The sequence below is a fragment of the Ranitomeya variabilis genome, chromosome 4 (genome assembly GCF_051348905.1).
Source record: "Ranitomeya variabilis isolate aRanVar5 chromosome 4, aRanVar5.hap1, whole genome shotgun sequence".
NCBI classification, from domain to species: domain Eukaryota; kingdom Metazoa; phylum Chordata; class Amphibia; order Anura; family Dendrobatidae; genus Ranitomeya; species Ranitomeya variabilis.
In genome coordinates, this window is record NC_135235.1 from 584,002,033 (window position 1) to 584,027,742 (window position 25,710).

Here is a 25,710-nt window from a genome sequence, read left to right on the forward strand (position 1 = left end):
GAAGCCAAGGTGCGGCCAGGACAGGAAGCAGCGACAGCCAACGAGGGAAGCGGGTGAGTATTTTCTGAACAGCGGGGGGGTGGCGGACAGATAGATCTTTCTTTTAAACACTATTATTCATATCTTCTATGCAGCAAACGTTGCTGCAGGGAAGATATGAATGGCGGCTTCAGCACCATGTGGGGGGGACAGCGCTTACTGTAGCGCTGTCTCCTGCACGCCACAGGGACTGCACACGGAGAACGTCCGTGTGCGGTCCGTGTTTTACACGGACCCATTGACTTTAATGGGTCTGTGTAATACGTGTGCTCCCACGAACACTGACATGTCTCCGTGTTTGGCACACGGAGACACGGTCCGCAAAAAATCAATGACATCTGCACAGATGCATTGATTTTAATGTGTCTATGTGTGTCAGTGGCTCCGGTACGTGAGGAAACTGTCACCTCACGTACCGGAGCCACTGACGTGTGAAACCGGCCTAAGGCTGTGTGCACACGATGCGGAATTAGTGCGGATCCACAGTGGATTTTTCCATGCAGAAATGCTGCAGTTCCGCACAGTGATTTACAGTACACTGCAAATCAATTGGGGAAAAAAAAAAGCTGTGCTAATGGTGCGGAAAAATCCGCATGAAAACCGCTGTGGATCAAAAGAAGTAGCATGTCACTTCTTTGGTGCGGAACTGCAGCGTTTCTGACCCCTTTCATTATAGAAATCCGCATGGGTAAAAAATGCAGAAAATCAGCATCAATTCCGCAACAAAAACACACAAAATCCGCAGCAAATCCGCACCTGCGCTTTCTGCCAGGAGATGCGGATTTTGTGCGGAAAATTCTGCACCCCAATCCGCAATGTGTGCACACAGCCTTAGAAGCGAAATGCTGCAGTTTTAAAAAACACAGTAGTTTTCCTCTTCAGTCAGGAAAAAAAAGCAATCGTGTGCACGAGATTTCTGAAATAGCTTTTGCAGGTACTGTAAAAAGCAGCTTTTAATTTACATAAAGTAGCAACAAAAAAACTGCAAAAAATGCAATGTGTGAACATAGCCTAGGTTACTTGGGTTGTTTTTGATGCTTTTTCTGTCTCTTGTTGGTATGACAGGTTTTAAATAAAGCTGTTTTGTTTTTGATACTTCCTGGTATTTGGCTCTGGCCACACTTTATTGACTTAGTCATGTGCGGATTACATGTGTTTTTGTTGTGTTCCCACAGAGGAAAAGCACTAAAAACACACCTGCATTTTTTATCTGTGGATTTTCCGCATCTAATGTAAGTCTATGGGAAAATGTACACATAAAACTCAGCGTACCAGCAAGAGAAATTGACATGTTGAGGATTTGAATTCCATCCACTTTGCTGGAATTGTAAGACTCCGTTTTTTATGCAGCGTTGAAGACTCATGGTGTGCACACGGCCTTATAATGCAGTAGTCCTGCCGAATGCTCTTCTGTGCCGTCCACTGTGACACTGCAGCACCCTGTCGTCCTGTAGTGCTCATGTGGGGACCCGCACTAACCAGGGATGTGGAAATGGTAAAAAATGTTATAAAGTTTATTAGATAGCTGTGAAAAAGAAGCCAAAATGACAGCCGGGCCCGACGTACTCGTAATCAATGCAGGAAATAATAGCTGCAATGGCGTTTTATGTAAATGATCACATGGAACAGAAATCTCCATGTTTGTGCAATAACATGACATCGGCTCCGCTCACTACAGAGCAGAAATGCTCTGCAGCCGCCACACCGTGCTGATTCACCCTGATTCAGCTGCTGGAATGAACCACTCCTGGCACAGGGGGGCATGGAACAAAAAAAACCTAAAAGAATCTTTTTTTTGTTCACTTTTGTTCTCTATCATGAGCTTTTCAATGCTATAAACACCCCTGTCAGTGTTTCTCCAGTAAAGCTAGAAGGTTGAAAGATATTTTTACAACTCTCGCTTTTATAGTAAGTGGTTTCTTCAAGTTAAAAGACCAGGAAGGATCTGAAACATGCCATGCATGTATCGAGGGGCGCTCAGAGCGACTGCGAGCTGGAAAAGTGGCTATCTGGGAAAGTATATGGGCCAGACACGTAGGATGATGGCGGATGACACCGTCCAGGAAAACCGGAGCGTTCATTCCCGTAACATCTCCGAAGTCCATAACATCCCGATGAGGGTGCTGATCAGACCTATCCCGTCTGTCCTAGAGGAGGGGAAGGTGCGGAGTCTGATGGAAACCATCCAGGTAACAAAACCGCTCCGTGACCTCCCTAGTGTGAACAGTGCACATACAGCGCGGAGAAATATGGTCTATTCATCCAACTTTAGGATGAGGATTTACAGCGATTATGGCGACACACATCACTGCCAAGAATTGCTTTATGGCAGCGTAGGTGAATGAGGTTACATCGTGACCCTTAGGGTACAATGAGAAGCAAGTCACAAAAAATACAACTGGATACAACTTTTTTGTGACTTGTTTCTTGGGGTGCCCTGCTGGTTACAATGCGACTCCATCAGGGGCGAACACTGACAGCTTTGGGCCCCTGTGCAAGAAATTTGTCTGGGCCCCCCTCCTTTTATGGCGCCAAAGTCTATAATATATCTATCTATATATATATATATAGACACACACACACACACACACACACACACACACACACACACACACACACACACACACACACACACACACACACACACACACACACACACACACGTTTATATATTACATAGTCTCCTTTACTATGTATATTCTCATACCTTATTACACAGTGCCCTCTCTTGTTATGCACAGCATTGTCCCTTACATATCAGATTATATAGAGCCCTGTCTTTATTACATACCATCCTGTCTTGGTAGATGTATAATGCAATGATGGCTGATGGAGCACGGGAAAGCTTTTTTCTAATGTAAGAGGTTATGGACTAGTCATCTGGTCACCAGCTCCATCATCAGCAGTGATTTTATATCTAACAAGAGAGGCGATTATGTAATAAGAGGGCACTGTGAACAAAAATAACAAGAATGCACTATGTAAGAGACAGCACTGTACATAACATCAGAGAAAGCTATAGAATATGGGATGGAACCATTTATAACTAGAGAGGATGGTATGCAATAAATAAGGAACGGTGTTATACATAATAAGAGGAAACTATAAGGACGGCGCTATACTTAATAAGTGAGTACACTATATACTAAGGGACTGCTATACATAATAAGTGAGTACACTATATACTAAGGGACTGCTATACATAATAAGTGAGTACACTATGTACTAAGTGACTGTGTTAGACATAATAAGTGAGTATATTATATACAGTGGGGGAAAAAAAGGATTTAGTCAGCCACCAATTGTGCAAGTTCTCCCACTTAAAAAGATGAGAGAGGCCTGTAATTGGCATCATAGGTAGACCACAACTATGAGAGTCAAAATGAGAAATCAAATCTAGAAAATCACCTTGTCTGATTTGACAAGATTTATTTTGCAAATTATGGTGGAAAATAAGTATTTGGTCACCTAAAAGCATGCAAGATTTCTGGCTCACACAGACCTGTGACTTCTTCTTTAAGAGGCTCCTCTGTCCTCAACTAATTACCTGTAGTAATGGCACCTGTTTGAACTTGTTATCAGTATAAAAGACACCTGTCCACATGTATATTCGCCCCTGGGCTCCAATAAGCTGCATTACGACGCAATGTTGCATCTGCACAGAGCGATCTTCAACAGTACACCCTAAACCATAAAGAGGTTCCTATTCACAATAGGGACTATTTTTTTTTTAACTATGGCTCTAAAACTGACAGGTAGTTCCTAACTAATTGCCTGTTCTACTCGGCAATGACAGAGCAGTCACTGACCACTCCTTCCGGGAATTCAGCTGCTCTACCTGTTCAGGACTGTGCTGTTGATGGGCCTCTACTTCTGACGTCATGCTGATTGACAGCCGGCACTCCACAGGTAGGCAGTATAACAGCTGCAGTCGTGACCCATACACAGAGCAGAGAGGAAGAGAAGCAGCTGTGTCGACAGGACATCAGCAGAAGCAACTGAACTGCCAGCAGGAGCGGTCTGTGACCGTTCTGTGCCGGTGGAGATCGGCATCGGGAAACAGGTAGGTAGGTAGGACTAAGTGCCTGTTAGTACTTAGGCCCATAGTACAAAAAAATAAATACAAAGTAGTCCTGGATAACCCCTTTAATGTACATTTTTGATTAAAATGGCCTGAACTTCCAACAAGCTGCAGATGTAGACTATGTGCACATGACAACTTTTAGATGCCGGTGTACTGAAAACTAGTGAACGTCTTCCAAACGGAAACCATCGGGAGAATGGTCAGGTCACTTCTTTTACCTGTTTCATTGCTTTCGAAGCTTGAAGCAGTTAAAGGGAGCTCAAAAATCCGAGTATACACACAGCAAGGCACTTTACCATTGAAGTGTAAATGTTTATTCTTTTTAGCATTTTTTAGGCGCAATTCAAGCAGATTTCAGGTAGAATCCGCCTCAGGTAGAATTCCTGCCCCTAATTACTCAAAAGTTACTGTAAATGTAAAAAAAAAATTGTACAATTGAACTTTAAATTTGTTCCCCCTTCCACACCAATCACTTAGATCTTCTTTTGCTCCCTTTTGTCACCACACAGGGCAGTGATCACTCATATTTGAAGCAGTTTAAAGAGGTTGTCCATAGAAACGGAAGAGAAAATTTCCATTGTGCTCACATTTTAGAAAACCCCAGTCTTATTTTCTGGAGTGTCATTCCAATGCTGCTGACCGACCAGAAACATCCAATGCAAAAAAGACGTGGACAGGCACATAAAATAATAATTAAAAAAATGTCAAGCTTTATTCCAGGAATATAGCTAGAAGACTTTTTTTTAAATTATTTTTGGATTTGGATGTACGTCGTCCGCAGGGGTCTTGGGTGTTGCACCCCCACCAATCAGACATTAACGACCTATCCTAAGGATAAGCCATCAATGTTAAAGTGTTGGACAACCCCTTTAAAAAAACAGCACCTAACCAAAAGAGAGTAAGGCACAAATACTAAAGCCGCTAATAACGAACAAACTAGTCCAGAATAGTGGAGAACAAAACAATGATCAATCGGAGTCTTTATGCTTTTTTTTCGTATGCAAAAACCTATGGCAAACTGCATTAGAAAAGGTGGCACCTAGAGCATGATGTATTATGGAAAATGGCACAAAATGTGGGAGAGTCGTAAATGAATTTAATAAGCCTGGTCAAAACCCCAAATCAATGATGGATAAAATCTTATGATCCCTCACCTAGTACAGGTCATTACAGTACTGTCATCACAAGCAGTTTAGCTATAAAGAAAGTTGTACCCGATCCCAAGTGTTCCCTATAAACATGGGCAGAAGTTGTGATTGGGTACAGCACTAGGTGCCACTTTTTTCATGCATTTTTGCCAAAGAATTCTGTTTATTATAAAATGGCTTAGGGAAAACCCATGAAGATATAAAAAAGATATAAAAAAAAAGTCAAAAAGAAAAAAGCTATAAATAATTGTATACAGCAGTTGGGATTGGTTTTAAAGAAATGTAGATAGGACAAGAACATATACTGTACTGACTCAAAAGACCTGAAAAATAAAACTTCTTGTTTGTTTCACAATAGGAGGACGCAGACCTGGTGCCCCCCATAGACGTTCTTTGGATTAAGGGTCGTAATGGGGGGGATTATTACTATTCCTTCGGGGGATGTCATCGCTATGCAGCTCATCAGAGACTCGATAAAGAAACTATACCAGCGAAACTCATCCATTCGTCCGTCAGTGACCTGCGCACATATCTTGGTTCCAGCACCCCTGATCTGCTGTAAGGGGTCTATGGCCATTATCCCCCAACTGACTGATCTGAAGATGGGAAGATCGGTGCTCTTTGACTGTGGATGCTCCAATATTGAAGGGTCACCATTACAAGAGTCATCTGCTCTTGACAAATTTCACGCTATAGGGAGAGCTCTGTCCAGCATTTTAGAAAGGCACTGTGCACAATCGCCAAGAGTCCTTATACATCTTATAAGGATCAGACTGTAGAAAAGGGTCATGAGGGATTCACTAATTATTTGTCAACCCTCAGAACAGTGAGAATTATTTTATAGATTATTGAGAAGATGCATTTATTTGACAACTTGAAATCATGATATATAGAATGTACTGTAATTATATTTATTTAATATAGGGTTAGGTATCCTGCTACGTTTGTATATTTTTCTATAGCTCTCTTCCGTGTATAGGTTTCTTTTTGATTTCTAGCTCACTTCTGAAATTCAATGTTACTGCTTATAAAGCTTTCAATGAAAGTTTGGAAAATCATAGACTTGCTTACGTGTTTCAGACAGAAGCAGCGTTTTAGCTTTAGCTAAGTGAGTCTATATTTTAATGTTCACCTTGATGTAAAATTATATATAATTTTATAGGGGAACCCTCGCAAAATTTTTCAAGCTGGATTGGACACGCAATGCAATATTGACTGTAGAGTAGATTAAAACGATTTTATTTTTATATGTTGCCTCTTCGCTGCAGAGATGTTGGCAATCAAAGTATTTGGCATCTAATGAGTTAACCTTTAAGTCCAAGTGGGTGGTATCAGATCGTTTTCACTCGGGGGGGTGTGTACTTCTTCCCCCTGTATGATGCTGACCAATCATAAGCAGGCAGCAACACTAAAGGGAAAGAAGCACACGCCCCACAATTGTTTAGGGTAGGTGTTATGATCTGGTAACCTTGGAGCCGCATGAAAGACTTTCTCAGGAGTAGGTGGTACCTATACTGACCGCAACCCTAAACTAACACCGCAACTAGAAGTAGCTGTGGGATGTACCTAACACGTCCTAGACACCTCGACACAGCCTGAGAACTAAATACCCCTATAGATAGAAATGGGAATTCTATCTTGCCTCAGAGCAGAACCCCAAAGGATAGGCAGCCCCCCACAAATTTTGACTGTGAGTATAAGAGGAAAGACACACGCAGGCAGAAAAACAAGATTTAGCAAAAGAGGCACTTCTAGCTAAATAGAAAAAGGATAGGACAGAATTCTAAGCGGTCAGTATTAAAATCCTAAAAATATCCACAGCAGATAATACAAATATTCCACATCTAACTAAAGACATAGAAAGTATATCTGCATCTCATGAGAATCCAGCATGACTGAAAAATCCAAACAAAGTCTAAGCTGGACAAAAAACACAATAAATTGCACTGATTTGCAAAGCACACTGCATGTGTGCACATAGACAAAAAACAGACACTTATCTTATCTGAATTGGCAGCATGGCATGAGGAGCCAGAGAGAGATGAAATCCCTCCAAGTACAATGGACAACTGGCACTGACTCATGGAGCCTGCACACCCAAATACCTAATAGAGCTGCAATCAGCAGAAACACCTGTCTGGATTACAACCCCAAGACAACTGCACTACCACCAACAACCACCGGAGGGAGCCCAAGAGCAGAATTCACAACAGTACCCCCCCCCCCTTGAAGAGGGGTCACCGAACCCTCACCAGAGCCCCCAGGCCGATCAGGATGAGCCAGATGAAAGGCACGGACCAAATCAGCAGCATGGACATCAGAGGCAAAAACCCAAGAATTATCCTCCTGGCCATAACCCTTCCATTTGACAAGGTACTGAAGCCTCCGTCTCGAAAAGCGAGAATCCAAAATCTTCTCAACCACATACTCCAACTCCCCATCAACCAACACAGGAGCAGGAGGATCAACAGAGGGAACAACGGGCACCACATATTTCCGCAATAAAGATCTATGGAAAACATTATGGATGGCAAAAGAGGCCAGAAGGGCCAAACGAAAAGACACCGGATTGATAATCTCAGAAATCTTATAAGGACCAATAAACCGAGGCTTAAACTTAGGGGAAGAAACCTTCATAGGAACATGACGGGAAGACAACCAGACCAAATCCCCAACCCGAAGCCGGGAACCAACACACTGACGACGGTTAGCAAAACGCTGAGCCTCCTCCTGAGACAACACCAAATTGTCCACTACATGAGCCCAAATCTGCTGCAACCTGTCAACCACAGAATCCACACCAGGACAATCCGAAGGTTCAACTTGCCCCGAAGAAAAACGAGGATGAAAACCAAAATTACAAAAGAAGGGCAAAACCAAGGTAGCCGAACTAGCCCGATTATTAAGGGCAAACTCAGCCAATGGCAAGAAAGCCACCCAATCATCCTGATCTGCAGACACAAAGCATCTCAAATAAGTTTCCAAAGTCTGATTAGTTCGCTCGGTCTGGCCATTTGTCTGAGAATGAAATGCGGAAGAAAAAGACAAATCAATGCCCAGCCTAGCACAAAAGGCCCGCCAAAACCTAGAAACAAACTGGGAACCTCTGTCAGACACAATATGCTCCGGAATACCATGCAAACGAACCACATGCTGAAAAAACAACGGAACCAAATCAGAAGAGGAAGGCAATTTAGGCAAAGGCACCAAATGAACCATCTTAGAAAACCGGTCACAAACCACCCAGATAACCGACATCCTCTGGGAAACCGGAAGATCTGAAATAAAATCCATAGAAATATGCATCCAGGGCCTCTCAGGGACCAGCAAAGGCAAAAGCAACCCACTAGCACGGGAACAACAAGGCTTGGCCCGCGCACAAGTCCCACAGGACTGCACAAAAGAACGCACATCACGCGACAAGGCCACCAAAAGGACCTACCAACCAAATCTCTGGTACCAAAAATACCAGGATGGCCAGCCAACACAGAACAATGAACCTCAGAAATCACTCTACTAGTCCATCTATCAGGAACAAACAGTTTCCCCACTGGACAGCGGTCAGGTTTGTCAGCCTGAAATTCCTGCAGAACCCGTCGCAAATCAGGGGAAATGGCAGAAAGGACCACCCCTTCCTTCAGAATGCCGACCGGCTCAAGTACCTCAGGAGAATCAGGCAAAAAACTAGAGAGGGCATCAGCCTTAATATTCTTAGAACCCGGAAGATACGAAACCACGAAATCAAAACGGGAGAAAAACAGGGACCATCGAGCCTGTCTAGGATTGAACCGTTTGGCAGATTCGAGATAAATCAGATTTGTATGATCGGTCAAGACCACAATACGGTGCTTGGCTCCCTCAAGCCAATGTCGCCATTCCTCAAACGCCCACTTCATAGCCAACAACTCCCAATTACCGACATCATAATTGCGTTCAGCAGGCAAAAACTTATGGGAAAAGAAGGCACACGGTTTCATCAAGGAACCATCAGAATTCCTCTGAGACAAAACGGCCCCTGCCCCAATCTCAGAAGCGTCAACCTCAACCTGAAACGGAAGAGAAACATCTGGCTGACGCAACACCGGGGCAGAAGTAAATCGGCGTTTAAGCTCCTGAAAGGCAGAGACAGCCACAGAGGACCAATTTGTCACATCAGCGCCCTTCGTCAAATCGGTCAGGGGCTTAACCACACTGGAGAAGTTAGCAATGAAACGGCGATAAAAATTAGCAAAGCCAAAAATTTCTGAAGGCTCTTCACGGATGTGGGCTGAATCCAATCATGAATGGCCTGAACCTTAACCGGATCCATCTCTATAGACGAGGGAGAAAAAATGAAGCCCAAAAAAGAAACCTTCTGCACTCCAAAGAGACACTTAGACCCCTTCACAAACAAAACATTATCACGAAGGATCTGAAATACCATCCTGACCTGTTTCACATGAGACTCCGAATCATCGGAAAAAATTAAGATGTCATCCAAATATACAATCATGAATTTATCAAGATAATTCCGGAAGATATCATGCATGAAGGACTGCAAAACAGATGGAGCATTAGAGAGCCCGAATGGCATCACAAGATATTCAAAATGGCCTTCGGGCGTATTAAACGCAGTTTTCCATTCGTCACCCTGCTTAATACGAACAAGATTATATGCCCCCCGAAGGTCAATTTTAGTAAACCAACTAGCCCCCTTAATCCTGGCAAACAAATCAGAAAGCAAAGGTAAAGGGTATTGAAACTTGACAGTGATCTTATTCAAGAGGCGATAATCAATACAGGGTCTCAAGGAGCCATCCTTCGTAGCAACAAAAAAAAATCCCGCTCCCAACGGTGAAGAAGATGGCCGAATATGCCCTTTCTCCAAAGACTCCTTAACATAACTCCGCATGGCGGTATGTTCCGGCACAGACAGATTGAAAAGTCGGCCCTTAGGAAACTTACAGCCTGGAATCAAGTCAATAGCACAATCACAGTCCCTATGCGGTGGAAGGGAACTGGACTTGGGCTCATCGAATACATCCTGAAAATCAGACAAAAACTCTGGAACTTCAGAAGAGGAGGAAGAGGAGATTGACATCACAGGAACGTCATTATGAACCCTCTGACAACCCCAACCAGTCACAGACATAGACTTCCAATCCAACACAGGATTATGTATCTGCAACCATGGAAAACCCAGCACAATAGCATCATGCAAATTATGCAACACCAGAAAACGACAATCTTCCTGATGGGCTGGCGCCATGCACATGGTCACCTGTGTCCAAAACTGGGGTTTATTTTTAGCCAAAGGTGTAGCATCAATGCCCCTTAAAGGAATAGGGTTCTGCAAAGACTGCAAGGGGAAACCACAACGCCTGGCAAATTCAAAGTCCATTAAGTTCAAAGCGGCGCCTGAATCCACAAACGCCATGACAGAAAATGACGACAATGAGCAGATCAGGGTCACAGATAACAGAAATTTAGGTTGTACAGTTCCGATGGTAACTGAACTAGCGATTCTCTTTGTACGCTTTGGGCAGACTGAAATGACATGAGAAGCATCGCCACAATAAAAACACAACCTATTCTGACGTCTGAATCCTTGTTGTTCCGTTCTAGACAGAATCCTATCACACTGCATAGGCTCAGGCATCTGCTCTGAGGACAACGCCACAGCACGCACAGTTCTGCACTCCCGCAAGCGCCGATCGATCTGAATGGCCAGAGACATAGAATCACTCAGACCAACAGGCGTGGGAAACCCCACCATAACATCTTTGACAGATTCAGAAAGATCCTTTCTGAAAATTGCCGCCAAAGCATCCTCATTCCATTTAGTCAGCACAGACCATTTTCTAAATTTCTGACAATGCAATTCTGCAGCTTCTTGACCCTGAGACAGGGCCAACAAGATCTTCTCCGCTTGATCCACAGAATTTGGCTCATCATATAATAATCCTAGAGCCTGGAAAAAGGCTTCTACATTAAACAAGGCCGGATTCCCAGATTCCAGGGAAAATGCCCAATCCTGAGGGTCGCCTCGCAGCAGGGATATGACAATTTTAACCTGCTGAATGGGCTCACCAGAGGAACGAGGCTTCAGAGCAAAAAACAGTTTACAGTTGTTTTTAAAACTCAAAAATTTGGATCTGTCCCCATAAAACAAATCAGGAGTAGGAATCCTAGGCTCTAAGAGCGGAGTCTAGGTAATATAATCAGAAATACCCTGTACCCTAGCAGCAAGCTGGTATACACGAGAAGCTAATCCCTGAACATCCATGCTAGCACAAGACTCCTCAGTCACCCAGAGGAAAAGAGGGAAGAAAAGCCAAAGCAGACTACAGAAAAAAAAATGGCTCTTTCTTCCCTTCTTCTGAGATGCATTTAACTCATTGTGGGCCAGTTGTACTGTTATGATCTGGTAACCTTGGAGCCGCATGAAAGACTTTCTCAGGAGTAGGTGGTACCTATACTGACCGCAACCCTAAACTAACACCGCAACTAGAAGTAGCCGTGGGATGTACCTAACACGTCCTAGACACCTCGACACAGCCGGAGAACTAAATACCCCTATAGATAGAAATGGGAATTCTATCTTGCCTCAGAGCAGAACCCCAAAGGATAGGCAGCCCCCCACAAATATTGACTGTGAGTATAAGAGGAAAGACACACGCAGGCAGAAAAACAAGATTTAGCAAAAGAGGCACTTCTAGCTAAATAGAAAAAGGATAGGACAGAATTCTAAGCGGTCAGTATTAAAATCCTAAAAATATCCACAGCAGATAATACAAATATTCCACATCTAAATAAAGACATAGAAAGTATATCTGCATCTCCTGAGAATCCAGCATGACTGAAAAATCCAAACAAAGTCTAAGCTGGACAAAAAACACAATAAATTGCACTGAATTGCAAAGCACACTGCATGTGTGCACAGAGACAAAAAACAGACACTTATCTGAATTGGCAGCAAGGCATGAGGAGCCAGAGAGAGATGAAATCCCTCCAAGTACAATGGACAACTGGCACTGACTCATGGAGCCTGCACACCCAAATACCTAATAGAGCTGCAATCAGCAGAAACACCTGTCCGGATTACAACCCCAAGACAACTGCACTACCACCAACAACCACCGGGGGGAACCTAAGAGCAGAATTCACAACAGGTAGGCTTCTCAGTGTTTGAGATGTAATCACACTCATGTCTGCTGCGCTGAAGCAACTTGCCATCGCTCTGTTCCTTCTCCGTGAGATGTAATGAGACCTTGCATTGATCTCACTGCAGAGCGATATGTTACTTTAGCATAACAGACATAATTGTGATTACTGACATCTCTGGACAGGTGGTGAGGGATGGCAGTACAGCAGAGGTGATAGTGCTATGAGAGTAGGAGAGCGGAAAGAAGGGTTTGTAATGTGACACCTGTAAACTCAGCTGTGCTGCCCCTCCCACTACAAGTACCTCATCTGAACAGTCTTGGTTGTCAGTGCTTCCTAATCATGCTCTAAGCTGTGGTGGGGGCATGTTCTTCTTGCACTTGTGTTGCTGCCTGCTGATGATTGGTCAGCATCAGACAGGGGGGAGAAGTACACTCCTCCTGTGAAATCTTGGATGTAACAAAAGTTAATTCATTAGGTGTCAAATACATTGATAGCAAATATCTATGCAACAGAGAGACAAAATAAAAGAAAACCAAACCAAAAAGAAAAACATTTCATTTCATCATTTCCGTGCTTCTGGACAATATATTTTTGCAGGATTTTTAATTGGCGGGTTGCAGTGCAATGCTGTACTCCACAAAGAGACTTTTAAGGGATTCTATCCCTAAAAAAAATTCCTATTGTTTAAATGAGGTTTTTATGCCATTTACTTTTTTTGTCATTGTTTTCCCACATCACAGTCTGTATTACAAATAAAATCTAGAAATCTTGCAGTTTTTATACTGACCACTGGCACTTTTTTTTAGACTCTAACTTCAGACCTTATCTTTTGTATTGCAGCATCTAATGAGCAAGTGCAAAGGTCCTTGTGAAGGAGGAGGGTGAGCAGGGTCGGATGTGACATTGCCTATTGTGATTGGTGGACCCTGTTTTATCTGCCATGTATAGTGGTGCTATCTGCCATTGCAATCCTGCCTCTACTGATAAGGAGTCTGCTGAAAAGTCTTCCTGAAAGCACAGAAAATTAGTTAAAAAAAAAAAATTCCAGTGCCCACTGTGAAAGTTGCAAACCTACGAAAGTTATTTTATATTTTTTTATTATTTAACAAATGTCTTATATGAAGAAAACAACAAAATTGCCAAATTTAAAGAATAAAATATACATAAACACAGAAACCAGACTTAAACAATAGCTAATTTTCTGATAACAGCTTCCCTTTAAAGGGAATCTGACACCATGTTTTTGCTACCTAATCAGAGAGCAGCATAATATAGAGATCGAGATGAGACTCCAATGTCAGTGATGTATCACTTATTGGGCTGCAGTCCTCCATATTCATGAGCTCTATGTAATCCACCCGCACCACTGATTGGCAACTTTCTGCTTATGCACAGTGTTTTCTGCCTATGCACAATGGTGAAAAACAATTATACCTAAGTTAAAGGAGTTGTCCGGCCTTAGGGCTCATTTCCACTTGCGAGAAACACGTCCGTGTCTCGCATGTGGAAACCAAGCTGTGGCGCTGGCACTTTGGAGCGGAGCGTGTAGCTCCATGTGTTCCTATGCGGCCGCACGCTCCGCTCTGGAGTGCCGGCGCCACAGCTTGGTTTCCACATGCGAGACACGGACGTGTTTCTCGCAAGTGGAAATGAGCCCTTAGGCTACAAGTCTGCAGTCATTCTAGGCGACTGCAGACTTGTGAATCCTCTTATTACGTGCACTGAGAAGATTTTCCGGTTCAGGTGCCAGGAGTGTGACTGCCTGTATGTGATTTGCAAACATACGATCACATAAGCAGCCTCACTCAATGCAAGTGTATTGAATGAGGCTGGACACGTTTAGTCGGAATGTGACCAGAAGTATGCAAATCTCATACTTAGCGGTCACATGACTGCCTGGCGCCATAGAGTCCTCGCAGTGCGTGCAATGTGAGGATTCACAAATCTACAGTCACATAGATTGCTCTTAAGGTGTATGTCTGCAGCCGAACAACCCCTTTAAGCTAAAACCAAATCAAACTTCATTATTTTATTAAAACTCCCTCACACATTAATAGAAATATGCATTTAAAAAAAATGTAAATGGCAGCATTAAATTCCTACATCATTGCCCGTTTTGGATGGCTGAAAATGTCACAATTCTGGAAGTTACTATTAGGACTCATGCAGACGTCCGTACAAGTCGGTCTGAGTACGGACCACAATGCACGGGTTAGCCGTGGCTCTCCGGACCCGAGCGTCCCAGCTTCATATATGTCTATGTGGTTGTGATGCTCGGGAGAACCGCGGGTAATCTGTTCAAAGCGGACTGTGCTCGGACCGATCTCTGCTTAAGCCCTTACAGTCTCGTATTTGAAGATGATCTCCGACACCCACTTTGAATGTTCCTAACTCTGACCCCACTGGCGGAGCCAATGCGACCACCATCTGGACACAGCTCGGATGCAGCACAGACACCTTAATAACAACAAAATAGGAATATTATAGACACGCACACTATAGCCACATGTGCATATAACAAATACTTTCCTCATCTTGAATCCCAAATTCATGGATCCAATTTTCACATCTTTCACACATCTCCCATAAACAGAAGCAACCTGGGTTTAATTATCTGTATGACATGTCGGACATTATAACACAATGTAATTAATCCCATGATAACTGAACTGGAAAATGACAGGAGGACCACCCTTAGCCACCATCATCGACACGTTTGGCAATGGTTACGTTGCAGCACCCGTTTTATAATTGCGTGGCTTTGTGCACCTACACGTTCTCCGAGAAACACATGGCATACAGAAATAATATAGATCCAGGCATCTGATGAATGTCTGCACCAGGAAAGGAAATGATTTGTGCTGCAGATTATTACATTATGGGCCTGCTCTGAGGAATATAGACTGGCTTCATTTGGTTCTCTCCAGAGATGTTATTAACCAGACAGATGACAGGTGTACATGCCGGGACGATGATAAATCTTCTAGACAGGCTATGGTAATGTCTGCGTCCGGGTGTACAGAGCAGTAGTCCTTTATGTGCACTGAGGTATGGGATCCATTAAATCACTACATCCCCCATTCTCTCTCCCACAGCTGAGCTCTTATGCAGAACATGAGTTCTCCAGCAGGTGGCAGTCTTCTCATTACCATATATCTACCGCCTGCACTGTATAGGACAGGAGCGGCTCCACCTGGTAACAATTATCTGATGGAACAAAATGTAACAATGGATTAGATGTAACAGGGAAGCACTGATAATATGAGAACCATGCAACAGAGTGGCTGTCTGTCTGTAAAAGGTGTATGGTGGCTTATGAATACAATAAAATTGCAATATTTTGGAATCTGATGGTAAAAAAAAAAGTCAAGATAATCTAGAATATTGACTAAGCTAAGGGAGCAGTCTGACAACTGTATAACTCAGACGAGGATCGTATCGCAATGCTCGGACTGGCCGACGACTCTCCTGAACCGATTGTGATAGCTCCATAGAAATACATGAAGATGTCACGCTCCGGTCGGAGCTGCGTTTTACCTGCAGATTTTTCAAAAATGGTGCTGAAAAATCTGCACACGAATCCACATAGCCTTCCTATACTCACCCAGTGGGTGGGTCGGTCCGATGGGTGTCGCAGGTCCAGGTCCGGTGTCTCCCATCGTGACGCCGCCCTCCTGTTGCTTCATGGCTCCCCGGCATCGCGCTCCTCTCTGACCTTTCCCAGCACCTGCGCACTGCAGTACTTTGCTCTGCCCACAACAGGGCAGAGAAGTACGCCTGCGCCGGAGCGCGATGCCGGGGAGCCATGAAGCGACAGGAGGACGGCATCCCAAGAAGATGGAAGGCGCCGGACCCGGGCCTGCGACACCCATCAGACCGGTCTGCATCGGAAAACCACCCGCCCTCCCCCCCCCCGCATGAGTATAATAAAACGTATTCTTCTTATCTTTTAGATCGGACCGGCGGCTTATCTATAGCATTATAGAATGCTATAGATAAGCCCTGAAAGGCAGTGGCCGTATCTTATGTGGGCCAAAGCTGCTGACAGGTTCCCTTTAACAGTAAGGCTATGTGCACACGTCCATTTTACAAACGTAATTAGCTTGCAGAATGCTAGCGTTTTCCAAGCGATCTGTAGCATCGCTTGGAAAACTGATTGACAGGTTGGTCACACTTGTCAAACATAGTTTTTGACAAGTGTGACCAACTTTCTACTATTGATGCTGCCTATGCAGCATCAATAATAAAAAGATCTAATGTTAAAAATAATAAAAAGAAAAAATTAGTGATATTCTCACCTTCCGGCGTCCCCCGCAGCATTCCCGATGCTCCAGTCCCAATAATGCATTGCGAGAATGACCTGTGATGACGTAGCATCTCGCGAGACCGCTATGTCATCACAGGTCATTGCTGCAAGGCATTATTGGGAACGGGAGCATCGCGAGGAGCGGGAAGACTGCCGGGGACGCCGGAAGGTGAGAATATCATGATTTATTTATTTATTTTTTTTTTTTAAATTATGGGTACCAACCGCACATGATCCACTTACTTCCCGCATGGTGGGCATAGCCACATGGGGAAAGCAAGTGGATCAATGCATTCCCATGTGTGCGGAATCTCTGCAATTCCGCACAAAGAATGAACATGCTGCATTTTTTTCCAGAATGCGATTCCGCCGCGGAAAAAAACGCGACGTGCACAAAAATTGCGGATTGCATTCTAATAATAGGATGCTTAATGTATGTGTTTTTTCACGGTTTTATCGCGTTTTTATAGCGAAAAAAACACGAAAAATCCTGAACGTGTGCACATAGCCTAAGGATTAAAGTAATCTCCTCACAGGGAATTAGTAAACAAGAACAAAAGGGAGAACAAGGATTAATGGGACAGTCTGAGGTGCACTTACCGTGACTCCTGCTGGTCCTCCTTGATATACAGTCCGATGGGGGTGGTAGTACCAGTAACGGCCAGCGTAGAGTCTTGAGATGGGGTCCTCTGTCAACTATCCAACTTCTGGCGGCAGCGGGCGGTCTCCGGTTTTACCTGCTGAGCCCCTAGTCCATAAGCCTTTGCAGCCACAGTGAAAGAAGCTGCAGGTTCCTCTGTATCAAGAGTGAGCTGATGCATACTAGCCAGCAGAGAGAAATGGAGCGCCCACCAGGGCCGTGGGGTACTCGGGCCAGGTCGGAAAGTTCTTAAAGGGGATGTGTCACGGCAGCAGTGACCCGGTCCATGGCCCTGGGAATCCAATAAAAGTGGAATAAAGGGGAAATAAAGTTTATAAGAGGTGGTTCGTGACGCCACCCGTGGTGTTCGGCAATGAGGGGCCGACTCTGCCTAAGGGGACCACTGGGGCTGATGGGGATGCAGCAGAGTTGTTACTGCTCTCCAGGGGTAGAGCTGGGCCCTAGGGCAACCATGGTGTTAAAGTCAATGATGGTGAATGTGATGATGCAGGGCTGGGAGCGCAGCAATAATTCAGAGGTCACAGCAGGGTGCAGTTTTCTACACTTTTACTCACAGTTTGTGGTGCTGTCCATGGCAATACAAATGGTAATGGAGATCCGGGCAGCCTGGAAGCAATTTGAGATCTTCCTAACCAGGTGAGTTCAGAGTAGGTCCCTATTGTGCTGTATTTTGAGGTTCTTGCTGCCTAAAGCTGTGCTCAGTCCTCTTCTCCTTCTTGTTCTTTAGTCCTTGTCTGTATGAAAGACAGCTTGAGCCTATTACAGGTGTTACTCCTTCGTGGTTGCTCCGGGGTCTTATTTGCTGCTGTGCCTTCAGATGTTGTGATGGGCCAGGAGACCTGCAGTTCCCTGCCCTCCGGATTTAGCTGACGGGACTTCAGTACCCGCACAACCATGGACTTCGACGTCCAGTCTCTAGCACTTGGCCCTGAGGTGAGTTTATCTACAGCTCTACTCCTCAGGTTCTTCCTCGACTTCTTCTCTCCTCTCTGTCCTCCTCAGACTAACTAACTCTGCCTCCTGGCCAAAAGTTATATCAGGAAGCTCCCCTGAAATCACGTGTTAGAGCTCCCCCTTCTGGTCTGGAGTAGGAAAGGTGTTGCATTTTGATGTATTACCTGCTAAGGGAATACCTCCTTGCTTCCAGGCATGACATCACCCCCTGTGAATGAGTAGTATAGAAAAGTAGGAGACAAAAAAAGCGCAAATAGGGTCTTATCCCCAGGATTGCTTCTAATCAATTATGAGAAAACTGCTCACCTGGTGGTACACAGTAAAGGTGTGTAGTTTATCAGCTGCTGCAGATCCACAGGTCGGCACTGCGACCTCTTAGAGACGTTATAATAGATGAATGTGGATATAATCCGCGCTGCTGTGGCAAATAATTGATCCAGATATGGTTGCAAGGTGTTCGGGTGGTTTATTCAACGCGTTTCGAAGCTCATGGCTTCTTCTTCAGGAAGTTTCCACACAAATATGATTGTAAGGTGTTCGGGTGGTTTATTCAATGCGTTTCGAAGCTCATGGCTTCTTCTTCAGGAAGTTTCCACACAAAGGTCTTTGTGTGGAAACTTCCTGAAGAAGAAGCCATGAGCTTCGAAACGCGTTGAATAAACCACCCGAACACCTTACAACCATATCTGGATCCATTATTTGCCACAGCAGCGCGAATTTTATCCACATTCATCTATTATAACGCCCCTGTGAATGAGGCAATGCCACTGTGGCAACCGGAATCCTGGGGTGCCACAGAACCGCACCTCAGTATCCTTTGACCGACCCACACTTCTCCATACGAGCGCTGCCCAACATTTATCCGGGTTCCTGGTACTCTTCTCGGTCACTGTCCCGCTGAAGCGTTCGGATAAGCCTGATTGTGGCACATCTTGGCTCTGCTGTGCTGGGTGTGGAGTGTGCTGCGCACACTGCTGCACTCTCCCTGACGGCGGGAAACTGCCTGCTACTTAGCACACTTTCTCCTCACCGCCCGGCTTAGCCACGCCCCCTCTCCTCGAGTCACGAGGACTGTCTGGTCCCCTATACTTTCCACCGGGCAACATGGAATGCAGCCTCAGCAGTTCCGGACCAGGTATGATGCAGGTACTCACCCGCTTGGTCTTCCTCCTTACACAAGTATTGTCCATTTTTTACTGTTCAATGGATAGGAGAAGTTTGGATTTTTTTTGTATAGGAGAAAAATGGATGAATGCCCTGATTAAAAAAAGGTCTGGGTTTTTATTTTACACAGGACAAAAAGGCATCTGAGTGAGGCTAATGCAATCTTGTAGATATTGCTGTCTTACTATAAAAATGACTGTATCTATATATCCTGTCATGCTTATATACAGTGATATATGACGTCATTAGAGGATAGGTGAAGGTCCTTCTCCTGTTAAATCGAAACAATAAAAAAACAGTTACTACTAAGTATGAAAGGAGCAAAAAAAACCTTGATCACGCAGCAATGGTTCAATAAATCAGAGATACATAGATATACGTGCATCTGTTTTATACTACAGACGTGCTGTGCCAGAGGGATGCCCGCCAGGGCCATGGGGTACTCGGTACCGGGTCCGGTCGTTATTAAAGGGGTGGTCACGGTGACAGCGACCCGGTCCGTGGCCATGGGCGCCCAAGTAAAAGGGACGGTCTTTAAAGGGATTTGTAAAGTAATAAAAGTTTGTGACGCCGCCTGTGGTACTCGGTCAGGGGGGACTAACGCTGCTTAAAGGAGTCCTCTGGGGGTGATGGTACTGCAGCAAAGATGGTAACGCTTTCCACAGGTGAATCTGGGTCCCCAGGGCTCCCGGTGTATTGGGCAAGGATGGTGTGGTGCCAGAATAAACAGAGGACACAGGGTTGCAGTCTCTTTACCTGGTTTACTGATGGTAAACAGTCTCAGTCCAGGGTACGAGCAACAGGTGTTGGTGTGGTCCAGTCAGCCTGGAGGCAATGGTGGATCACTCTACCAGGTGAGGTTTGTAAGCCTTCCTTCTCGCACTCTTACGCGAGGTCCTTGCTGCCTTTGGCTCCTTTACCAGGTCCTCTCTCTCCTGTCCTGGGACAGTACCCCGTATGGTGGGCAATGGAAGCCTTTTTACAGGGTCTCTATCACGACCCATGCTCTGTGTACTGCTGCACCTTCGGGTGTGGGTGTGGTCAGACTACATAAAGTCTTCTGCCCTCCGGTTCTGCTGTGGGACGTGAAATACTACACAGCCTCGGGCTCCTGGTGCCTGGTTCCTGCGCTTCAGCTCAGAGGGTGCCTGGTCACAGTTCCCCTCTGAACTCCTTTGTTTTCCTTTGCTTCTCCCCTCCAACACTTGCTATCACTGCAATCCTTCTGGTTCTCTTCTGTCTTGGAGCTGCAGCACCACATGTGGCTGCACGGCCCCACTCTCTGCTCACACTCCTCTCTCCTCCACCATCTCTCTCCAACTCCCTGGATCAACTAACTAACTCCTCCTCCAGACCAGAATATAGAAATCTGGGGAAAGCTCCCCTGAATCTGGGTTCAGAGCTCCCCCTCCTGGCCTGGATTCAGAATGTATTGCATGTAGGTGTAATACCTGTTAAAGGGAATCCTCCTTGCATCCAGGCATGACATTACCCTCCCCAAAAGGAAGGCAACATCACTGTAACAACGGATTACCTGGGGTGTTACACTCCCCCCCCGTTAACTCCAGTACTCTCGGACTGAGAAAAGAAAAACAACAATACAGGTCAAAGATTGCAAACATTTTTGGACATGCATATAAACAGATAAAAACTTAGTCTTCCCTTTATGGGAGGTGTTTCTTTAATCATACACAATAAAGTTACAAACAGTGCAGACAAACGAAAAGTGCAAACATTTTGATATAGGGTTTTCTGGTGCACCAATAACAACAAGGATGCGGGGGACCCGTCATAAACCCCCAACGTAGGCTTGGGTGGGCTACAAGGCATAACAACCAGACCTGGTCTTCAGCCTCGTGTTCTTCGGTCTGTAAACAACAGGGCTCCACTCATGCTGCCGGGACATGATAAAACCATTAAATGCACATAGAAGGTGCAAACTATTTACAAGAGAAAGTTTTCAGGTATTCACCGTTCATTAACCTACTGTCCTGTTAACTTCAATAAACATTAATAAACACAATCAAACATTTTGAAACCGGGTAACTCTGTATCTCCATTTATTTCTTTTTCCAAGGTAGATCCTGGTGTCCACTGCTTCCTGCGGAAGTTCTTTTGCAAATGTCACAACTGGTGACTCAACTGAAAACAGTCCAGCAACTGGGGTTTGTGTAGCCTGGGTATGCACTTCACTTTCAGTCAGGGCCGTATTTGCCACTAGGCACTTGATGGCACGTGCCTAAGGCGGGACGATGCGGGGGGGGGGGGGGGGCGGCACCTGAGTAAGGTTGTTTGTTTTTTTTTGTTTTTTTATTTACTTAAGTCCTGGGTCACCTCCCGACCGACTGGCCCCCCGGACGCCTGCCCGCCTCCCACCCTACTCCCCCCCGGCTGCCCGCCCGCCTTCCACCCACCCTCCTTGAAGACGTCATACTCACCCTGCTCCAGCGATGCCTGGTCTCAGCGTCTGCAGCTCATCCTGAGTGAGCGGTCACGTGGTACCGCTCATTAAGGTCATGAATATGGGCATATTCATGACCTTAATGAGCGGTACCACATGACCGCTCACTCAGGAAGAAGGTGCTGTGCCGGGAGTCAGGACAGAGCCAGAGGGATGTTCGGCGCGGCCGCGCGGTGTGGGAAAGGTGAGTATGAGGTACGGGGGGACAGGACAGGGGGATGAAGGAGGACGGTAAGCCGAGCCATGCAAGATGGGAGCAGGATCGGGAGCGGGGGGGGGGGTTGAGAGATGAGCCATGCATACAGGGGGGGAATATGAGCCATGCATACAGGAGGAGGGGAATATGAGCCATGCATATGGGATGGGAGGGAGATGAGCCATGCATACAGGAGGGGGGATATGAGCCATGCATACAGGATGGGGGTGAGATGAGCCATGCATACAAGATGGGAGGGGGCATTATACAGTATTGAGCATCATGTGGGGTCATTATACAGTATGGAGCATCATGTGTGGCCATTATACAGGGAGCTGGAGTCTGGGGGAACCAAGGATCAACTTTTCACTGGTACCTATGCTGAGAGACATTGTTCTTGCACTTTATTTGGTCTTAGGACCTTGTTATATACTTACCTGTCTTTTTAAGGTTTACTTTCCAGGATTATTGATCTGTACCCCTTTGTATGTATTGAGTAATCTGCACTATGCATCATTCTTGTCAGTTTCTCCATGTTTTTAAATTTTTGTATTATTTAATAAACTTATTTACAGTAGTTGTTCATACTTTTGGTATTATGTCCTTTTTGTAGGTTGTAAATTATACAGTATGGAGCATCATGTGTGGCCATTATACAGTATGGAGCATCATGTGTGGCCATTATACAGTATTGAGCTTCATGTGGGGTCATTATACAGTATGGAGCATCATATGTAGCCATTATACAGTATGGAGCATCATGTGTGGCCATTATACAGTATGGAGCATCATGTGTGGCCATTATACAGTATTGAGCATCATGTGGCGCCATTATACAGTATTGAACATCATGTGGGGTCATTATACAGTATGGAGCATCATGTGTGGCCATTATACAGTATGGAGCATCATGTGGGGCCATTATACAGTATGGAGCATCATGTGTGGCCATTATACACTATGAAGCATCATGTGTGGCCATTATACAGTATTGAGCATCATGTGGGATCATTATACAGTATGGAGAACTGTGTGTGGCCATTATACAGTATGGAGCATCATGTGTGGCCGTTATACAGTATTGAGCATCATGTGTGGCCATTATACAGTATTGAGCATCATGTGGGATCATTATACAGTATGGAGAACTGTGTGTGGCCATTATACAGTATGGAGCACTGTGTGGCCATTATACAGTATTGAGCATCATGTGTGGCCATTATACAGTATTGAGTATCATGTGTGGCCATTATACAGTATGGAGCACTGTGTGGCCATATTTTTTTGGGGTTATAATTATTGTATATGAAACAGTGTGATCAGCAGTGCTAAATGGGTGTAGTTGGGACGTGGATATGGGTGTGACTAGTTGTGAAATGAGTGTGGTCAGAGGTGTGGCCTAAAATTTGCCGCGGCGCACTACGCGCCGCAAACTTTATACCTCTTTCCCTTCTTCAAAAGTTGGGAGGTATGATACTGCATTTGCCAGATCACGGCAAGTGCCACAAGTCCCTTAGGGAATGAATGAGGCCAAACGCAGTGTTGCTGTAAGTGATCCGTTACGCGTCAGATGCAGAAAAACTGCCGGATCTGCTGCAAAAGGCTACTTTCGCATCAGCGATTCTTGCCAAAGTCACTGCCGATAGTGTCATACTCACCAAAGGGGGAGGCAGCACTAAAAGTGCCTAGGGCAGCAGAAACTCTAAATATGGCCCTGACTGTTCATTATTTTCATGGGTGAATAGACTTCTTATGGGTAATTTTGATCCGTGACTTGGATCAAAAAACGGATATGTCTCCTATTGGTCTGCAAAAAAACAAAACAAAAAAACACGGACATGTGAACAGCCACCTAAACCATAATGGGTATGTTTTTCTATCTGTGGAAAAACACTGATTGAAGACATACTTGACTCACAGACATCTCAATAAGGCCTTAAGCCAGATTCACATATCTGTGTTGAGGTCCGTGATGCATGGACTGGCCACGGCTGTTGAGTTTGGGCTGTGCATGATGTACGGTGACAAATGGATGTGTGATTTCAGGGAAATGAAAACGGAAAGAGAGACAAACCAGGTAGCTGATTCTTAAAGAGGCACAAATGAAAACCGAAGAAAAGTTCATAAATGATTGATTAAGAGATGGTGAACTCCTATTCCGCAGTAAATTAAATAGTACAACTGCGTTGACACAATAAATGTCTCTCACGGTGGCCAGAGACTCTAGTGCAAAAATTGATGACCCTCATGTGGTTCTGAGGTTATCAAAACTGAAAAACTACACCATAGTGATCAGCAACCACATTCCTTAATGGCCACTTAATGGATTCATTGCAAATGCAGATGTGTGTAACATAATAATAATTATATTTATATAGCGTCAACATATTCCACAGCACTTTACAATTAAGCGGGGACATATACAGACAATAAATTCAGTATAAGGTAGGACAGCGTAAATCGTTACATTAGGAGTGAGGTCCCTGCTTGCAAGCTTACAATCTACAAGGGAATATGGGGGCACAATAGGTAAAAAATGCTTGTTATTTCAGGTCCAGCAATTATTATAGAGATTTTCATATAACGCTGCAAGATCCGGTCATCAGCCAGTGTGTTTAACCCCTTAGTGACCAAGCCAATTTTGACCTTAATGACCAAGCCAAATTTTACAATTCTGACCAGTGTCAATTTATGACAGTTTTTTCATGTGGACCTAATGTGAAAGAAAAAAAAAAAACACCGCAGGATGTCTCTTCTGTATTTTGGATGAGACTTACTTACATAGTCATGTTTATGAGTGCGCAAAAAAATTGGATTCCATATGAATCATCCGTGTAGCATCCGCTTTTTACCGATATATTGAAATTATTATAATCATAGGAAATGGCATTGGTCTTGTACATTTTATTAACTGCTGATGTCTAAAAATCGATGCCATAAGGATGGAAAAAATGGAAATATGGATAGTATAGACACGACAATATGGATGAAAACTTGTGCATGAAAATAAGAGGCTTTTTTTAGACGTTCCCTATAATTACATGGGGTACCGACTTTTCAAGAATATGAAACAGTAGGAAATCTGTGCACAATAAGGGCGGGTGGAGACGACCGTTTTCTGAACATCCGAGAACATCGGTCCAATTGTGTTAGGCCAGTCTCACACGTCCAGATAATTCCGGTACCGGAAAAATCGGTACCGGGGTTATCCGTGTCCGTGTGTCCGTGTGCTCACGTGGCACATCATTGTGGCACACGTGCGGCAGCCGTGTGCCGCCCGTGTGCCCACTGAGGACCACACGGACCGTGCATGAGACAGCGATAGAGATAAGCGCTGTCCCCTGCATCTGGTGCTGAAGCCGGAATTAATTCCTTCTCTGCAGCAGCGTTCGCTGGAGAGAAGGAATGAAAAATCTATGTTTTTTTAATTATTTTTGTCTTTAAAATAAAGATCCTTGTCACCTCACCCCTCCCACCCCCTGTGCGCCCGCCCGCTAGAAATAAAATACTCACCCAGCTCCCTCGATGCTTCCTCTCAGCGCCGCAGCTTC

At 44.7% G+C, this 25,710-nt stretch overlaps 1 protein-coding gene and 1 long non-coding RNA gene across 2 annotated transcripts; one reads left to right on the forward strand and one right to left on the reverse strand.

The window, feature by feature from the left end:
• The first annotated feature begins 1,957 nt into the window (after positions 1-1,957).
• On the forward strand, positions 1,958-13,195 carry SRXN1 (sulfiredoxin 1). The gene is made up of 3 exons (XM_077253045.1): positions 1,958-2,228; positions 5,630-6,717; positions 12,423-13,195. Exons 1-2 carry the CDS (start codon positions 1,992-1,994, stop codon positions 5,831-5,833), a joined length of 441 nt encoding a protein of 146 aa, XP_077109160.1. The 5' UTR covers positions 1,958-1,991; the 3' UTR covers positions 5,834-6,717; positions 12,423-13,195.
• Positions 13,196-14,998: 1,803 nt separating this feature from the next.
• Positions 14,999-18,734, reverse strand: LOC143769192 (uncharacterized). The gene is made up of 2 exons (XR_013214254.1): positions 17,324-18,734; positions 14,999-15,624 (listed from the first exon to the last, which is right to left on the reverse strand). It is a non-coding gene; the product is annotated as an uncharacterized LOC143769192 (long non-coding RNA).
• Between the last annotated feature and the right edge of the window lie 6,976 nt (positions 18,735-25,710).

Coding starts and splice junctions, on each gene's coding strand:
- SRXN1 (XM_077253045.1), top strand. CDS start 1,992: ATGCCATGCATGTATCGAGGGGCGCTCAGAGCGACTGCGAGCTGGAAA. Junction 2,229..5,629: donor GTCTGATGGAAACCATCCAG/GTAACAAAACCG, acceptor GTTTCACAATAG/GAGGACGCAGACCTGGTGCC.